The following is a 20,128-nucleotide window of genomic DNA, read 5'->3' as shown; positions in this document are numbered from 1 at the left end:
AATATATGAAATGTACATTAGAAGTAAAATGCTCTTCAAATATTACATCATCTCATCAAAAATACTAAAGGCAATAAATCAGGATACCCCAAACTGAACCACATATTTGTCTCCAGCGAGTTTGGCCACTGGGTAAAAGGCAACTTTGAAAAAATAGCTGAAAAATTGGATTTCCATATTGGACTTCTATAACTTAAACTACAAGTCTAAATAACCAAGAGGTTTTGAATTACAGTTAATTACAGTGTAATATAATCCCAGAGTTGTTTTCTGTAGGTCAAATGTTCAGAAAATTTCTTCTAAGACATGTTCTTGAGTGAGTGAAGGGTCTAGAGCCTTTGCTGTGTCTTTGCAGAGCGACATAATGAAAGTAGCTGTGTTAATTTTCTGACAAAACGAACTGTTTTGCAGTTTTCTTGGTGGAATTTTTTACCAGAATTACTTTATCACCCATGGATATGAAATATAAATGGATTATTTTGACAAGCAACAAATAATAGAGGAATAAAGAAAGTGGTGCTTGCCTAATATGAGTTACTGAATCCAGCACATGCTGATGTGAAAATGGAAAGGTGAAAGTAAACTCTGAGAATTTCTGCTAGACTTGCTCTAAATGCACAGCATGCGGGCAGAACAATCTGTGACTTCTCCTTTGAGAGTCTTTCTTTCCAGGAACTGGGAGTTATTCTTTGCATAATAAAGCAAAAAGCAATAGCTTTATTGAGTTAAATACCCAACACAGAATTAATACCGAAGGGGACCTCGTTAGTCAGCAGACACCTCTCCATTTACCAAGAGCAGATAAGAAAGAGGTCACTGTGAAATTGTCAACAAGTCACATCTGAGGCTTCAGTCGTTCCTTGGTTCTCATACATACTCTCATTTAAGAAGAGGTGGTAGTACCAAGTTAATGATGTACAATAGAAAAAGCAATATATTCCTTTTAAGAAAATCTTATTTATTACAATGAATATGTGAAACTTTACTTGTTACAGAGATTTCATTTCATTTTCTGCACACAACTTTAAAGTGAATACTGGCATGTGGACATAAGCTGGAAGAAAACTGCTTTCACAGCAGGACAAGGTCATTGGCAGTGTCACCTAATGTTTTTGGCTCGCACAATGCATATTTGAGAGGCTAATGGAAGAGGGTATTGTGTAGGCTGTACAGGTAAACCTAGATGATATCCTGGTCCCTGCTAAGACTTTGAAAAAAGAACCAATTGTAACATTTGCAAATGTTCTGTGATCAGGTTAAGGCTGCAAATCTGAAACTGGACCCAAAGAAATGTGAGCGGCTTCAGAAAGAGATGATTTACCTTGCACACATAAGCAGGGTGGGGAAGGGAAGATTTCCACTGGGAAAATCAAACTGTGTGATGCAGTATCGGCCAGCTCCCCAGACACTAGTGGATATGAAAAGTTTTCTTAGACTGTGCTTTTATACACTAATTTCTGTCAAGAGAATTTGTGGAATGGAAAGATTTTTTTTTTTTTTCCCCCACTCCAATTATTTGTCTGTTGTGAAGCCGCTCTTTAACTACAACAATAGGTGTCATTTTAAGGTAGATTTTAAACTAATTAATTTTTTATTACATTTGATTCAATTAATGACATTTTAGGCATTTAAAGGTAAATAGCATGGATTTTCTGTAAGTTACCCTACAAGAACAGTAAAAGGTCATAACTTTACCAACTCACCTCACTTAGGAATCAGACTGAACTTTTAGTGACAGTAGTGAGTTATTACAAAAGAAAATGTGCCTTCCTTAACTAAGTTGCCATCTCCATTAAGATCCTGACTACATCTGTATAACAATTTAAAACTTTTATTTCAAGTACTTGAACATCATTATTTTTGTACTTCCTTGTAATAACTCCTTGGATTTAATAGCTCTGAGACACAGTCTACCAGACAACTGGAAGAACTGCAACTGTGCTAGTCCCATAGTTCAGCCACACATAATTTTGTGGAAATATAGTCTTGCAGGTTTTTTGACAAAACTTGGAGGTTAATCTGCAACACTGCCCTCCTTAGGAAAGCATAACTAAGAGGCTAAGTCTTGTGCAGATAGCTCCCTCCTCCAGACATTTGTGGTTCATCTGGGATGAAGCTTCTGAGTACAGACTCCAGAAGACCTGAAAGTTTTCTTGGTTTCATCATGATAGCAAACTGTTTCATGGTAGTCTAATGTCAAAAGATTAGAAAATTATTTTTAAAGTGGCATCTCCGCAAAATATCTATCTTGGATATTGGATATTGTACCTGCGGAACCAATGTGTTAAAATGGTAATCATGTTTACTGGTGTGAAGTACTTCTAGGTGGAGGATCAATACAAAAGGGACCTTAATCAGATATCTTGTTCGTTTTGATGACCTTCCAGTGATAAGCTAAAGAAAACAGTAAACAGATTTTATGAAGTTTCTGAAATATTGAATAGGAATTTCCAGATGGACTGTAATAGAGCCCTTCTGAGAATCACATACCTTCACTTGACAAAGTGTAAGATGGTCATAGAATCGTAGAATCATGACGGTTGGAAAAGACCTCTAAGATCAAGTCCTACTGTCACTGGATATACTGTGTAATACATCTCAGTCACTGTAATATATTTGTGATAGCCTCTGTGACCATGTTGTATGGATAGCTTTTCAAAGACCTAGTTGTTTCTGGTAGGAACTTCTTGCTATGGTAGAGCTCTGGACTGAATACATTTTAAGAAGATAACTTGTTCAGTATTGATCTCAATACATGAGGTAATACAAGGGAGGTAATGTGGCCACAAGGCTACATTCAGTATTGCCTCATCAAATTTTGTCTGCTAGCAGATTTCCGCATACTGTCCCATAAAATCTGTGGTGGAGGGATTCTGATAGTAATGGTTTTTCCATTTGACCCAGGTAAGACAGATTTCACAGAAACTGTTAACCCAGAGATTCGTTGATGGAAACTACTTCTCAGATAGTTGAAAATAAAACGTTTAGGGAGAAAAAGTTCTAAAGGGAGTTGAATGGAGGTAAAATACTATGGTGTTGGTGACATATAAATACAATGGCATAGAAGAAGTTTTGCTGATATTTTGTTAATCTTTCGGTAGATGACAGAAAGTTTCTTGAAGTCTTTTTGTCTTGTGTTGAGCTTTTTAGTTGTTACAAATCTAGGATTCATTGGATTCATGGGTAGAAGCTAGTACAGGGGATACTAATATTTGGGTTTTACTACATTGGAATGGGTAGGGTTAATATCTACATTTCATTCAGGATAGAAGTAATATGATCTAAAACTCCTTTTTGGAATTGAAAACTAAAATAATAGACTTTCTGCCAAAATGAAGTAATATTCAGAGTTACAGTATATTCTAGCTGTCAAGGCTGACTGGAGAATGATTGCATTGGAGAGGAGCAACTCAATGAGAGAGAAGTAAAGGGATCTACCAGAACAGATACAGAGAAAGAATAGGAAAAAAGCTAGTGGCAGAAGAAGCACTAAGAATATAGTGCAAGGAGGAAAGTAGTGCAGAGTGCCTGCTGAAAGATTTAGTTCAGTAAACAAATAAAGTATATCCTTTTTGCATCATTTATATTCTCATCAGCTGCTGTGGTTTAAACTGTAAAGAAAGCTGAAGTTTTATGCTCTTGGCAAATGAAAGAACTGTATCAAAATAACTTGCTCCATCTTCGGTTTCTCTTCCTAAATGAAAAAGCCTGTAGAAATTTGAATTTTTACTACCTGTTTTGGTCAAAAAAAGACAGCATAACTGCTTATAGCTTGTCTCTTGTAAGGATTCACTAGGGAAGAATTCTGGAGTCAATAACAGAAGATTTTCTAAATTCAGTAGGATTCATTTATTGCCTAAACCAGCAGCAGATAAGAGCTAGATGAATGTGATAGTGTCAGCAAGTTACTGGGAGGTATTTCTATCAGTAAGAAAGAAATATGGATAAATTACATTTTTAAGTCTGGCTCTTTGAAGATGTTTTTGAAATACATGGTACTGTCTCAGAAGGTTAGGTGCGTTATTTTGTCATAGGAAGAATGATTCATTGTGAGTGGTTAAGGTATAGCTGTTATTCACCAGATAGGTTATTTTCTTATAAAGAGATTTGTTAATAACATTAACAGTATTTTTAAATTTTTTTTTGCATCCTCAGTGCATGTGGAACATTGTGCTATATGGAGATAACAAATAGCAGATTTTCTTTAACAGGTACCTAAGATAGGTGTATAGCTGTATTTGTGTATGGATTTAAGTCCTGCTAAAATGAAAAAGCAGCATCTCCTCTGAGCTACCTGTAGCTATGAGCTTTAGGTTCCCTTCACGGATTAGCTTTTGATAGACAAATGCAGTGAGTGGAAAAAAGAGGGAAGCATCAGTGGGCAATAAGTATGATGCCTATCATATAAATACTGTTCTTAGGTGATGATTAGCAAGAAGGCTGCCTTAGAGTTCAGACTAAGATGAATATTTAATGTTATGACAGGTGAGCTAATAAACGTTAAAGAAAAATTCTAAGGCAAGAGAAATCTACTTATCTTTCTGTAGACTCCTAATTCATAATATTTAACCAGCTATACCGATCAAGTAGCTAAACCTTTCAACCAGCTGACATTACCCATGCCAGTCAGAAAACTGAAGGATGTTGCATTTCAACTTGGAGGGTCAGATATTCTTACAGTAAAGACAACATTTACTTCAGGGTAAAAGAAGAAAAAGCTGATGAAACCGTACATATCTTGTTATGCTTAGCCTCAGGATGGTTTCCCAGTGTATTCCTGAAGATCTTTGCTTAAAAGTGCAAGACTTGTATTTTACGTGATTTATAAGAAGATACATGTATAACCCCCTACAGAATTGTTTTATACTTCTTTCCATTTATCTAAATTTATCGCTAGCACTAAGTTGATTAGAAAGGTTATTAATACGTAGTGAGTCAAACTTTCCATGTCGCATCACCATAAAGCAAATTTAGGCTTAATTTCAAGTAATAAGATCGCTTAAACAAAGCAATTTCCTATCATGTTGTGCCAAGACAGTTTACATAATATTTAAAATCTCAGCACACCCTCCTCCCTAGAATTTGGTTAAATTACATTTAAAAGAAAATACTTACAGTAATGTAATCAAAGTTCAATTCAAATTTTCATCTCACAATTTGAATACCTCTGGGTTTTCCTTTTTGAACTGCTTTTTCTGCTTTCTTGGTTCTTTCTTTGTCATATCCATGTTAGACAACATGTAGCTGGTTTGAGTGAATTAGTGAAATGCATTTGATTCTTCACTCAGAAATATCTGGCGTTGGAAGGTGTCTCAGCAAAATATGCCAGCTCACTCAACTCACAGGAAAAAAAAAAAAGCTGACTAAAAGAAATTCTTATGGCTCATCTGTCTCCTGCCCTGGGAAAAAAATACTCACAGCTTGTTGGTTATGAAGTCTCTGGTCTCCTTTTTCAGCTTTCTATGTCCTGTGGGCTGTGGCTTACAGTAATGTGTGAATTAGATTGTAGGAATTCTGAGGAAAGTAAAATGTGATTTTTAAAAAAATTTTACAACGTTCTCAAGTCATTCAGAGCTGGATGGAGATAAGTAATTATTTTAAGGCTAGTTGAACCACTAGAAAGACACACCCTAGAAATTTAGGCTCTCCCATGTTCTGCACAGGTTGTTAAAGATATGGACAGCCAAACTGTCATGAAACAAAGACAAATTTATCTAAATTAGTTTTAGAGAAACTTTCAGTTTTGCAAACTAGAAATTTGCATTACATGAGTTTAATTGGTTGTGGCTCTGGTCTTTTGTTATGATTGTTAACATCAAAGGCATATTCCAGAAATATGTGGGAAGCTGAGGTCTTTAACATCAGCAGAAGTCAAAGCCATTGAGTTGCACTGGTTCAAAGAGGTTTAAACGTATCATTATCCTTCAGCTGTCAGAATGTTTTATAATGATTATGAAAAATATTTAGAAATACATATTATGAAATCTATGAAAACCAATAGTTGTCTTTGAAAACATAGATATCTGTATCTTAGCAGCACTGAGATTTTGTTTTGAGGATCTGATTTCTTCCCAGTTTAATCTTAAAAAAAACAAAGCTAACTTATTTTTGGAAATATGCAGCTTCTACTTTATTTTACTTTATAAAACTAAATAGAGTTCTGTTATTTCACGTGACTAGTCTATTGGTTAGAGAAATTAAGGAGTAATAATTTTTGGACTGATTCTACAGGAGTAGTACAATTTACTTTAGATTAATATTTAGTAAATAGTACAATTCCAAGTATATACTGAGTGCATTTTGAATTAAATAAGCAAATTCCATAGTTTGTAATCACGCTTGAGTCTTTTTTTTTTTAATGGCTACATATAATTCAGGAAGACAGTCAAATGTCATTATGCAGAGGAAGATCAGATTTCAATATCTGTAAGTATTATTACTGTTTGAAGTATTATTGTGGTACAGTTTGCAGTTTATTTTGATTAATGCTGTCTATTACTGTGAACTTGAATTACTTGGGAAATTATTGTAACCATGCTTTTGTTTATTTTGAAGGAAATGAAGTATTGAATCATGATGAACGAAGTTCTCTCTTAGAACACATAAATAACAAACAGCCTACTCTGATTGAAACAATCTTCACAATACTGTCTTACTGCACTTTATCACCCAAATCTCTTGGCATTGCTTTTGAGACCTACATGGAAAAAGAGCAGTTGTGGAATTGCTTATACAATATGACAGGTATTTAATTTATTAATAAGTACTTAAAATCTCATGTTAAACCTTGTCACTTTTCAGACATGTAGTGCATATTACTTTTTACTTTAACTAATCAGATGAAATTATGGTAGTTTACTTCAAAATTATAGTTTAATTGAAATGTTTTGAGCAATCCAGTTCACCGTAGGAGTGGTGAGGATTTTGAAGACAGCAGAAGTGGCCAACCAGCATTCTGATTTCCTTACACATCTATCTTACCAGCAGACTGGCAGCAGATAGTTTCTTTAGCTCTCTACCAACACAGGTTCTTTGTCTCTGTGCGTTTAATAGCTCCAGACATTCCCCACAATTTAAAAGTAAGAAACGGTTAAAGGAGAATGGAAAAAGAAAAGGAAAGACTCATCTTGAGGGAGACGTAGTCTGATAGTCCTATAGGCTCTGCTGTCAACAGGCAGACAGGCTCCTAATTTTCCACGGAGAGGGACAGCCACAATTACAGCAACTAGTGCTGCCCCCAAGTACAAGCAGCATTCAGCCAGAAAAGTGAGGTTTAGGAGGGTCATCTTGCAAATGATGGCTAAAATGCAGGAAAGGTCAAAATAAAAGTAGGGAAGAAAATAGGAGAACGTAAGAGGGGGAATAGAATTCTGAAGATCACAAAATAGAAAACAATGATGGTAAAAGCGCTCAGGTTGTTCCTCAGAGAAGAATGGGATTGCAAAAGTAGAAGTCTAAAGTGTAAGAGGAGGAAAAACACAGAAACGTTGCATGGAAGCCTACAGAAATGCCATGCAAAGAAGAATAAAACTTAGATCAGTTAAAGGTACAGACAAGGAAAAGTATGAGCAGAGGACCTAACGTGTCAGAAGACATCTCTGATACATCCTGCAGCACTCTGCCTAGCAACTGCTGCGCCGTTGCAATGGAGAAACTGCAATTCTCTGTGGTATTAAGAATGTGGAGAAGATTGATACTTCTTGTAATGTCAATAACTGTATTTAGGTTGGCCTATTTTCAACATGCAGTCTCTGATAACATGCTGGGTCTCTGTTGATGACTATTATTTGTATGCATTTTTGTTTCCAAAATATGTTTTTTCCTTTGCTGTTCTCTAGTATAATGATTTGGGTATCTAATAAATGCAACTTCATTAGGAAGCAGAAGAAACTAGGTATCTCTATTTGCCTCACTGATGTCTAGCAAGTAACTGAAAGTTCTCCACATAAAAAAATAAGACATTGGTCAGCTTAAATTAAATTTTTCGAAATATATTGATGGAGAAATGAAGATGAAGGAAATAAATTCAGATGGTACAAGATGCTACATTGTTTTGCTTTATACTCCTTCTTTAACTTGTAACAGACCCATATGTCTAAGCTATTATGAATCATAACATTTTAACTTTTCATAAGAATTCTGAAATACTTCTTTCTGAAACAGATTTACATAAATGACTACACTTACTGAATATTTAATAATTCTTTCTTCTGAAGTTTCCAGTTGTGGTGAATCGGAGCCAGAGGTTATCAGATGCTTGAAGTTGACTTTGATTAATTCAGTCAGGGGTATAGTGAAGCAGATAATTTCTTTGATGCATTCATGGGAGGCCACAGAAAACTATGGAACATACCAGCACAAGCAAATAGTTCCTGAAAGTTTACTGAAAACGGTTCCAAAGGAATGGAATTACACTCCTCGGGAAATGAAGAGAAAAGAATCTGGGAAATGTGGGTGACATTTATACTGTTTTGTAAATTTCTCATAAAAGCTTGTTACCTCTTTAATGAATACATGTCAAAATTGAACGGTTAGAGTTCATGAGTGTTGCAGTTTTGCAATGAACAAAACCATTTCCAAATATCCTGTGGTTTTTTTTAAAGTACCTAGCGTTAAAATTCTGTTACTCTTTCTTGAGGCTTACACGTGGATACACCAACAAGCTTTTCAAAATAATCAGTATTGTAGTACTGATAATAATAGTATTGAAAATGTTTTTAGCGTCTGGCGGTAGCAAGGTGGCATTCAAGGCAGAGTGAAATACTATGTCTGTGCTCTTGTCGTGATGGTTGTAACCACTTCTTCTCTTAGTTATCATCTTTTCAGTCAGAAGTTTAAATTTTGATACACAATTTTGACTGAAATGGTAACAATTTGTTCATCCCAACTTTACAACACAGCAATTTATATTTGAATAGTACTGAAAGTGTTATGGAATATCCTTCTGCTTGGTTGTTGAAACAGCTATTGAAGAAAGAGAAATATTACATGTAATAGGCGATGTTTTGAAAGGGATCAGGTGTAAAGTTCATGTCTAGTGTGTACCTTCGTGGCCTACTGAGCCAAAAGCCCTCTTTATTTCAAAAGGCTAACTTTTGGAAACATTTCATCATAAATTTATTGCCACTAAAATATTCCTGGATTATTTTCAATACAGTAGTATCACTGTGGTATATTCTGGTATGAATTTTTGAATATGTAGGTTGTGGGCAAGCCTCATCAATCCATTGTTTCTTGCCATATATCTTTTCTTCAGCACCTTGAGGCACATTCATGCAGTAGTGCACTCACTGGGCTCTCACTACAATCTCACTTTAATCTAGACCTTGTATGGCTATTTCAGGCGAGCACTAGGCCTGATCTGGTATGCTAGCTGAGAGGTGAGGCTCAGACATAGTGAGAAATTAAATTGGCTATGTGGCACCTAGAACAGATCTGAGTTTTGTTTTGTTTTGTTTTTTTTTTAAAGAGAATGAGTTGAGAATACACGTGCAATGAGTCAGGGGATTCTTGGTTTGTTTGGGTTTTGTTGTTTGTTTGTTTTTTTTTAATCTTGACTTCATACTATGGCTCACCTTTTGGTGTATTTTTTCGTTTTAGATATGTCTTGGTTTTTGAGCAGCATATTTTCTGTGGTTACTTCTATAGCTACTGTTAATGCCTGGAATGTTTAAAATGCAGTGCAATATAGTGTGCATGCTTACATGAAAGTTGATAAACTGAAGTTTTGTAGATTTGAACACAGAAAGGGATTGATAGGAAACTAAAGATTATGAATTTATGTAGTATCCTGAGATACTTAGTGCAATGCTCCACTCATGAAGTTGAAAAAAACTACACTAAAAATTTGAGGAGCACCTGAGTGTTGTCTTTTTCATTTATTCTTAATAACTCTGCACAGCAGGACTAATTGTTAAGAGAGTCACGGTCTGAATTCTAAATTTTCTGGCTTCTCTGTTTTTAATTCATGTTATTGTTTAGATTTTGTGGGATTTCTGTGGAGGAAGCACAATAGAAGTCAAGCTACAGTGTTGAGTACTTAAGCTTTTTACCCATTTTCAGTACAAAAGAAAGTTAGAAATTATCATACAACATTCAGAAGCATGCTGTGGTAGAACTAGAATGTTAATCATATCTTCTTTTCTTTCTTTTTTAAGGCTTCACGAGGCTTGCAGCTCAGGCAGTATCTATTGTAATCAGCAAGTTACCTACAGTGATTGCATGTTTGCCTCCCCCAATTAAGTACTTCTTTTTTCTGGCTGAGAGAAAAATGTCAAGAAACTTTGCTGAATTGAAGAAAGCTGGTCTGCTTGTCTGGAACTTGATTGTAATTATATGTCGGATATTTGAGGATGGAAATACTGCAGAACTTTTAACAGGTGCAACACTTGACAGGTGGAGCAAAGAAAAACTCAGTTTAGTTCGTGTGTGCTTAGAAAGTATTATGGGAAAACAGAAAACCGGTCCCAAGCAGGTGACCCAGAAGGTTATACAGAGCATTGAACAGCAAAGACCAAACTGGATTGAAAGCCAGTTGCTGAAGGCAAGAAAATTGAGCACAAACTGGTAAGAACATAGTATTTTTAAAATGCTGTTTGTTCTTTATTTTACTGGATTATTGGCATAGTTATGGCTACTGTTAAATTTAAAAAAAAAAAGATGAACAATGATCATATATAAAATGGATTAGTTATTAAAAGTGATGGCTTTATAGCATGTTTTTGCAACTTAATTGCATTATTAAAACATAAAACATGGTTGTTTTGTTGGAACAGTGTCTTCATACTACTTGGAGATTTCATGTTTGTGGGCAATTTAGTTGGTGTATCTTTCAGAGTGTAAACAGGTACACTGACTAGGAGACACCACAGTATATTTATAAATTAATTTTGTTATGGAGATTAAATTAAGAGGGACTATGAAAAGCTTTCAGTGTTCATCTGTGATTAAAAAGTAAGCACATTTCATTTTAAAACATAACAACCCTGAGGGCAAGTATCAAAACACGACGAGGAGAGTACCCTGCTGTGCCTTTCTGAGGAAATAGCAACCTTCCCTGCAGATTTGACATTAAGGTCCGAATATCTTAAATCTTTATAATGATTTTTCAAGGAGTTTAACATGTCAATGTCTTCCTAGTCCAGTCTGGTTTAATGTTGAAGTCGTGTACTGTTCTGTAAAAATACTGTTCATCAGCTTTCCAGTATTAGATTTATTGGAGTTACGTGACTTACTGAATTACATTGTTGACTACTAAAAGTAAGACTGCTATTTTTTAATGAATATTCTTCAAGGTTGCAGTCATTGCTATCCTGACAGTAGTTGTCCATGTAAACAAAGGATACTGTAATTTTAGGTCGGAATCACTGATATTGGTGAACAAACTTTCACGCAGTGCTTTAAGGGATGGTATCCTTTTTCTATGAGTAGTCAGTTAATGTGAGTAGCACGAAGCAGTAATAGTGTCACACAAATGCTCATTGACGTTGACCTTTGTAATCTTTACATTTCCATTTAATACTAATTTACAGGCTCTAATCCAGTGATTAAAAGATTGAAACCAGATGCCAGTGACTGAAAGAGTCATAGAATAAAAAACCCATAATGATAATGTGTAAATTGATACTTAACAGAATGGTTCCATAATACAGTCTCTGATGTGGCTGGAGGGGTCAGACAGTACTGTGGGTAACCTCTAAAAACTAAAACTTTAGTATTTGCACTTCTTCTTAAGCTGAGAATTTTAAACTAATATACTACTCTATTTTATTTTCTCGCATACCGCAAAAATGCTGTGTTATTCTTCAGGTCTCAGGCTGTGAGAAATGAATGTGGGAAAATGTTTTCTGTATGTGTACAGAGTCAACCAAAGTGAGAACTAGTTGGTGACTAGGGCTCCTGACTTCAGGCTTAAGAAATTGAGGAATGCACTATCTGCTCTCCAAGTGAGCAGCTACGTGATGCAGTTATGAAAATAAGTCCCCTGGCTTCAGTGGGACTTCTGCAACAGAAGCCTAGCATAAATGTTATTTTCCCATTTTATATACAAATATCAACAGTCAGTTTTGGGGAACAAAACATCTAGTTAGTAAATAGCCGAGATATGCAATGTAGATATAAAATATAATTATAAATGGAAATTATAAAACTAATATAAAGCTGAAATTTAAGTATCAATTACACTAAGTAACGGTCACATAATCACTAAGCTAAAAGCTTAGACAAGAGGAGTCTTGTGATGTTTACATGATTTGTTTGAAATAGGTTATATTTGAAAATCTAAGTTAGTGTCGTATCATGTTCTGTATAACCTTATCATAATGAAAGGATTTTGTGGGTACATATATGCACATGCATTTATAGATAGATAGATAGATAGATATTTAGAAATGTGTGTAGCCTTTTAATAGATACACTGTGTGGAAGAAAATAAAAACCATAAAACCCAAAAATTTGTTTGGGATACCCCTACACAGTTGTGGAAACATCTTTGAAGTACACCAGATTTTTATAAGTGGAAGTCTTGCTAGATTTTGTGTTATGTGATTGTTATCAGCACTGCTAGCTACATAAAAAGTGTGAATATTGTATAAGTTCTTCCACTGTGGCATATAAATTTAACTTTTCACAAAAATGTAAAAAAAAAAAAATCTTCAGTGAAAGGTTCAGAAAGTGGCAGTTGTATGCATCGCCTGTCTTGTGTACTGCCTGAAAGCATTACTATTCATTAAAATAACCTTCACTTTATAGCAGCACCAGCGCTGTAAACAGTCACGTTAGATTCTGAACAACACGCGTCCCGAGAAGAAAAGAAATGTCTGTCTTTGCAAAGTAATTTGTCGAGTTGAAGATTATTGTTTTTCATCATGGTGACCCTGACTTGGCTGGCTGGGTGCATATACAGATGAAGATGAATGCAGTTATTCCTCGGCTGAGGTCTGCCTCTTTCAGGGCACATTCTTCCTAATGACATGATTGATAGGCAGTCCCAAATCCAGAGAGGAACTCATTAATCATGGCACTGACTGAATCCAATCATCTGCTTCACCTGCACGGTGACGGACAGGAAAGGATACAATTTGGGCAATGACACCGATACACTCCTTTGACAGGGGTCCTCAACTTTTTCAATGTCAGCCGCGAGGAAGTTTGACAAGAAATTCAGGTTGCATCTGTACGTGGCATCGAAAGATCAGCCTTAAGTGTGCTTTAATTTTAAAGATCGATTTCTTTGAAGCTTTTCTGTAAATTACACCATAATAATAGAGCAGTGCTTACTTCCATTCAGCAAAGAACAAAATTATAGTTTATATTTTGGAACTATTTGCTCTGTAGGACATTCTGAAGCTGCATGTGGAAGCAATATCAGCTTTAATGTCCAGCAGCTGCGCGGCATTTCAGTGAGCCTGCAGGTCAAACAGCAACTTTTAGCAGAACCAACTTTGTAATCATGGCACGCTTTCAACCGCAAACTGCAACTGAGAGCTGACTCTACCAAAGTATTTTGGGTTGTTTATTTTTTTTTTTTAATTCTAGGAAAAAAAGAGAATATTGATTTTGTGAAAAAATCAAAACACTTCTTTGGTAGATTTTAAATTAATTTCATAATAAATGTAGAAGCCATAACGTACTCTGTTGGTCTTTCAAGTTCTTGACACATCTGTGTCGAGGGGCCAACGTTTGTTTGTGCTGGGGCTCCAATATTTGAGGAAAAGAATTAGTTTCAGGACTTTTTTTCTTAACATTTTATCAATGTACAATACTGAGCAAGTAGAGCTGGTAACTTAGGTGTGTATTCAAAGTGAGCAGTCTAAGAGTGATCAGAGTATTGAATGCACATTTTTTGATGTCATTTGAACCTGGAACCTTCAGAATTTTGGTAGCAGGTTCACACAAATACCTCTAAGAAGAAAACCAAGGAACAGTACAGGGCAAAAAGTGCAACAAGTGGCAAATAAGTACCTTTGAAAAGGTTACCACCGTACCAGTGGGAAGAAAAAGAATTCCTTTTAAAACTTCTAACCTATACTTAGAGTAATGGCTACCTTTCTGACATGTTAATTAGGCTTTAATATGTGCAGTGACAGGCAAAGAAAAATGTACAGAAGATCAAATGCAAATGCCATTTCTATCAGCAAAGATAGTGGAAAAGAAAATAAAAAAATATTTGCTCCTTGCATGTCCTTAGAGTAAAGAATGTTTTATGTTTTCATTTTTGGGATTAAAATAATTAAAATTTGTATAACTTTTAAAAAGTTATTTAGCATTTATTATGGATTCGTATAAAGGTATCAAATATGTATATATACACAGCAGCATTTGTTTTGTGCAAGCCGAATTGTAACTTTTTTAAACATGTATTTTTAGCTGTCTTTGTATTAATATTTTTATTTTTAGAAAAATTAACTTAAAAAGATCTGTATCTTTTCTACATTCAAGCGCTTCAGTCACAGTAGAAGGCGCAACGTTAGAGGAAGGAGGTATTGCACTCGGATTCACTGAGCAGAAAATAAACATGATGGTCCTGGATATCTGCCACAAACCAGGTGGCAGCGAGTACCTGAGGCAAATTTATCACATCATCCGGCTCAATGAGGTAGGGAAACGGCCTTTTTACCGAGCAATTAGGTGTGTACTGGCCTGAGGCAGCGTCTGCTGGCAGCTAAGGGTTAGTCAAGGAGGTGATAATGCTCCTTAAAGTCAATATGAAATCCTGTATTGTATTGTAATAGAATCCATTCAGTTTAGGCTTTTTCTGCATTTGTACAGAAAAAAAAATTACTTTATGGGAAACAATATAGATTTTATTTATATACTTAACCAGGAGTATGGCTCATAAACTTCCTTCAGATTGGTACTGTAGACCATAGATACATTTTAGGAGTTTGAACACAGTTTAAAAAAAAAAAAGAAAAAGCAAATCAGCGAGGCTATTGAAAAATTGACTGTTGCAGGAAGTACAATTAAATGCGGTAAATAAATTCTCCTAATTTAAAAAACAAACAAACAAACCCTGCGGCTGTACTGAGGAAGTAAATGCATCCAGATGAAAACCTTACTTAATGTAGATAACTCTGTTCAGTTAAACTGCTTTCGAAATTGCAGTAAACAAATTCAGATTTGTTTGCTGCATATGGAATTTGGGCAATTTGAAAGAATTCTCTCATTATTTCTAAGGCTGTACTAAATTGCCCCAACTTACCAAAAGCATTCTGGTTTTATACACTGAAATAAACACAGGTTTGCTTAAACCCTATGATAACACAGATCTACGCAGCTTAATTCTGTTCTGTTTATTATCTTTAATTACTAAATTACTGCTCCTTGAATGCATAAGCAGGTGCTGTTAAGAAATTGCAGGCATACAGAAGTGTTTATAGTAAAATGCAAAATACGGCGAATATAGGCATGGGCCAAGGTTTTTCTTAAAAAAAAAAAAATAGCAAAAAAAACCAGATTAGGCAGCTATGTCTATATGAAGGCAATAGAGAGCAGCTCAGTACTGGCACTGTGCTTCTGAAAAATCAGATCGGCTGATTTAGTTCCTAAGCACAGGCTTCAAAGAAACCCTTATGCATCTGCATTTGGAAGCTTTAGAAGCAATGTAAGCATGTATGTAGAGATGGCAACCTAATATTAATACAGTACAGAACCTTTTCAAGTTTCATCTCAAACAATTAAATGGTTCTCTAAGTGAAGTGAAAATTATTACTCTAATACAGTTCAAACAAAACCTTTTCACCTGGAGCACGCTCGGGATTACTCTAAGTATAACAGAGTGAGGAAAAGATGATGAGCAAGACCTCCAAAAATAGCACATCATCCAGTAGTTGGGGGAGTCACTTAGGGGACAGGATATGCGGGCTTAAATCTTTGTTCTGCCTGGTCTAGACCGGGGAATTGAATGTGCATCTCCCACATCCGAACTCCCCAAACTGTTAGACCATGAGCTACCAGCATGGAACTCTGTCCTTTTCCCCCATTGGAGTTGTTTCGCCTTGTAGCAATTGCTGTAAAAATCCGTTCTGTAATTTTTAGGGTCAAAAATAGAATCATACTGTAGCTGAAGGGGTAGAATGCCCACAATGGGTTCTGGAGACCCTGATCCAAGATCGAACTCCTGTGAGTATTTGGTTATTTATACGAAGTGGAGCAGCTCCAATAGGAGGTAAGAGGCTGAGAGAATTAGGTGGAAGAGGGACTTTAGCCTGACTTTCCATATCCCAGGTGTCTCTCCTTGAATTTCTGCAGCCAGTAAGAGCTTTGTTAAATATAGAACATTTCTCAGTGGAAAAAACTGTCGTGTTTTTAAAAAAAAAGGAAAAAAATCCTGACCAACTTGACTCACAGAAGGACTTAACCGTGTTGCTTCAAATTGCCTTTGAAACCATTACAAAACATTTCAATGCTTAGCATAGTATTATGTTAATGTACTTTTTCAGTATTATTTTTCATAACTTAGATTATGTTTAATGTGCCCAGCTACCAAGAAATAGACTTGATTATCTGTTCAAAGGTCCATCCTTTTGTTTGGAGACTCCTCGGACTATCAAGGGATCGTTTTCTTAAAATTAGTTTGGAGATCTTTATGCCACACTGCTTAATAATTCTGTGTGAACAGAGAACAAAAATGATAAGACAGAAAATTGTTGTTCTCAGTAATTTTCCTTGGAAAAGTAAGGGAAAAGTGATATAGATTCTTGGAGGCTGTATTTGGAAATAGAGCTATGGTGTTATAAAGATCTATAATAGATGCTGTAGAACTCAAAACAGCCTACAGTCCTTCATATATTTTTTTAGAAGAATAATAACTTTAAAAGCGATTTAGACTAATGGCTACCAAAGAGAAACCAACTCTCCTGAGCTATGAGGCTTAATAATATTCTGTCTGCTTGGTTTCATGCCCAGACATTGATAGTGAGGATATAGCTCACGTGTTTACAAACGTGACTTAATTTCTTTTTATTTTCAGTTTTTTGAAGCATGACCCTTTCAGGGTCTACAATGTGTACTATATGAAAGAGTTCATTTACCATTGCTGAATAAGTCTCTTTGCCAAAACACAAATCCATGGTATTCCAAAGACAGAAAAACACCTGTACTGGGAGATGAGGTATATACCACACAAAATGTTCAAACCCTACCAAGCATGGACAGCAATTTCCAATATCTCTACTGAAAAACCAACAAAATCTGCTTCTGCTGACTTGGTGACACCCAAAGGGCTTGGTTGCTTTAGAGTTGTCTGCAGATTTTGTGAAAATGTGCATGTGGAAGGCAGTACATTTATGAAAAATTGGTGAATTCTAAATAACCCTCTTCACCATGGCTCTAGAATCTTTGTTATGGCATGATTTTTATTATTTTTTTTGAGTGCATTTACATGATTTTGTGATTGTCTTAAGCAGTCCTGACAATTGGCTGCAACCAGCAGAGAGTGACGGTCTCGCTCTTTTTCTTGCCCTTGTGCTTTCCCACTCCTAGGCCCCCTTTGTACTAGTACAAGAAATCTTGTGGCTTGTTTATCTGGCTGAAACCTTTCTTTTTTTTCTGGCTGATTTCACAACATATGCTAGTGCCAACACAAGGGAGAAACAGCCACGGTCTATGCAGGATGGGAGGGAACTGTGCCTTTCTGGCAAGACCACAGTTGGATCAGTTTAAACCGATGATGAAATTGTTTTTTTTAAAAGAGCCACTGAGGAGCACAGGGTGCCTTGGCAGGTAGTTTACATGTTACTTCGCCTGCATCTCGAAATTTTATTCCTCTCAGTATTACTGCATTGGCATCCACGCGTCTTAATGAAGACTCACCTTGAGTACTTGCTCAATGTTATGGCAATCCTGTCATTGTGGACTTCATTTTAATAACAATAAACTTTAATCATAGTGGTCCTTCCAACAAATAGATCTGTAAGCGTTTCATTATCTAGCTCTTCATAAAATTATTCTGTTTAATCAAAACAATTTTATTGGCATGCAATGATGATTTATTTACATAGTAGTTAAGAAGTGGAAACAGAAAAGATTGTGGCCAAAATAATCATGTGTCTGTTACAGTATAGTTTCTAAAATTGCCATGTAAATCATAAATTACTTCTACTCTTTGAATGCTTAAACAATTAAAAATAGCTTTGAAGAGTGGCAGAATATTTGTTTCCTTTGTTTAAAAACTAGTTTGAACATGTTAATCAGTGAATTTAGAGTCATGTCGTAATTATTTAATACTGTCCAAAAAGTAACTTTAAATATTGATATATACTCTATTACATAAAATAAATCATATGAAAGCCATCATGCATTAGAACAGTGCATACACAACATTTATTTTGCACTTCCACATACACCCAACACATACATTAAATGTGAACTGATAAACATAATTTGATGACAATTTTTAAAAAAATAGCTTAGATTATTCTAATTTGCTTCAGTTGGATGGATGTTCATGGAATTATTTATTGTTGTAAAATGATGTTACTCCTGAAAAGGTTTCTATTTTGTAAGAGATTACTTATTCTCTCCTTTAATATACGGAACTTCTATCAAGCACACTGTAAAGTTATGCTTGAAATTTAGGAAAATTTCACTTAGAAAGCTAGGTGGCATATATTGTTTTGTGGTTGTTTTTTCTTCTAAAAGGAATATTTGAAAGAGCAGCTGTCTTGTGAGAATTCTTCTGAAGATGGTGTTACCTCCAGTCAATGCCAGCCTTTGACACTGAAGGGCGCAGAAGACCAACCTGTCTTCAACCCTTTCCAGGTGTACAGACAATCGTGTGCAAAAGTGTTCAATCAGGTTTGTGAAAATATGAAACCTTGATTACAGTATAACTTTTACCTGTCAATCTTGTTGTGATCATGATAATGACAGACACTAAAATGATGAAGATGGAATTAATTACATGCATTCATATCTGATGAACATTATTACTCAGGGATCTAATGAGGGTACCCTCTACAATAGCATGATGTTCAAAAAGCCATTATTTTCCTTCTCTTTTATCAGAATTATTGCATGTAAGAGCAATTTGCATTTGCTTAGACTCTCTGTGTTAGTTCAGTATAGTGAAGGGAAGCCCATTAGTAGCAATGACATTTATTACATCTGTGTAATGGTACGCAGGGCTAGGCCTAGGCCTTTGAAAAGTCGTGGCAAAACTCCAAGTGCACATTTAGAATCTTCCTGATGAGTCCTTCACAGAAATGTTGAACAGTAAAGGATGCTTTGGAAATACGGAGATTTAACAGAATAGTGAGAATAATCGGGGGGAAAGAAAAAAAAAACACCAACAACAAAAAAGAAAGCATCTATTTCTCTGTTTTTCGTTAAGCCATGTTAGGGATATGTAAAGGATTATAATTTACTTATAGAAATGAGTCTCCTGATAATGTAACAGTTAAAGAATATAGAAATATAGATCTCATTGCCTAAATCTCTACCAGAGCACCACATGACCCATTCATTACACAGAATGGTATGTCGTTTCTGGTAGCGCTTGGACACTTTAAAAATCTTGCACCATTGTTTCTCGAATATTCCTAATCCATCATCTACAGTTTTGATTCTACCCCTCAATTTCAAATATTTAAAAAGAAATGGTATTACAGTGTCATGGAATTAACTTTACAGACTTGTGGTAGAAAGACATCCTTTTTCAGTACAACTCTGCTTTTCAGTCATGTAATCCCCTTTCCCAGTTTTGAGCATTTTGAACTATTTCACCAAATGTATTGCTATAAAATATAGCTGATTTGTTTTTTTTTTCTTGCTTGTTTAATGAATGCTTAATCATTGTCATTTTGCAATAAAAGTGTTAAAATCCCGAAAAAGAAGATTAATACCAACTTCACAAGGCTTCTCACTCCAGAGGAACACCCTTTAAAAGTATCTTTTTTTTTTTTTTAATTCCACTAGTCTCTTTATGTATATCTTGAATTGATAGAATTTAAGGGGCCACAGAATCACTTACTCCAATTTGAAATGCAGAAAATAGTTTACCATGCCTCAATTCTCAGTTCATTAATAGCGTGGTAGAGTAAGACCTTCAACAGTGACAACTCAGGGCAGAATTCTTCTGCTACATGACAGGTTTGCAGTGCTCTATTAATCATCAGATGACAAGAGA

The 20,128-nt window shown here is 35.4% G+C and overlaps 1 protein-coding gene across 1 annotated transcript in view; it reads left to right on the top strand.

Annotated features, from left to right (window-relative positions):
* The window catches only part of KIAA0825 (KIAA0825 ortholog), a 242,011-nt gene that overhangs the window by 107,734 nt on the left and 114,149 nt on the right, over positions 1 to 20,128 (top strand). Inside the window, 5 exon segments of the mRNA XM_086770627.1 lie at positions 6,556 to 6,744; positions 8,217 to 8,450; positions 10,158 to 10,566; positions 14,440 to 14,596; positions 18,643 to 18,798. Coding sequence (XP_086626753.1) covers positions 6,556 to 6,744; positions 8,217 to 8,450; positions 10,158 to 10,566; positions 14,440 to 14,596; positions 18,643 to 18,798 — 1,145 coding nt within the window.

The sequence above is a fragment of the Chlamydotis macqueenii genome, chromosome Z (assembly GCF_036417535.1).
Source record: "Chlamydotis macqueenii isolate bChlMac1 chromosome Z, bChlMac1.mat, whole genome shotgun sequence".
Classification (NCBI taxonomy): domain Eukaryota; kingdom Metazoa; phylum Chordata; class Aves; order Otidiformes; family Otididae; genus Chlamydotis; species Chlamydotis macqueenii.
This window is presented reverse-complemented; position numbering and strand designations above follow the sequence as displayed.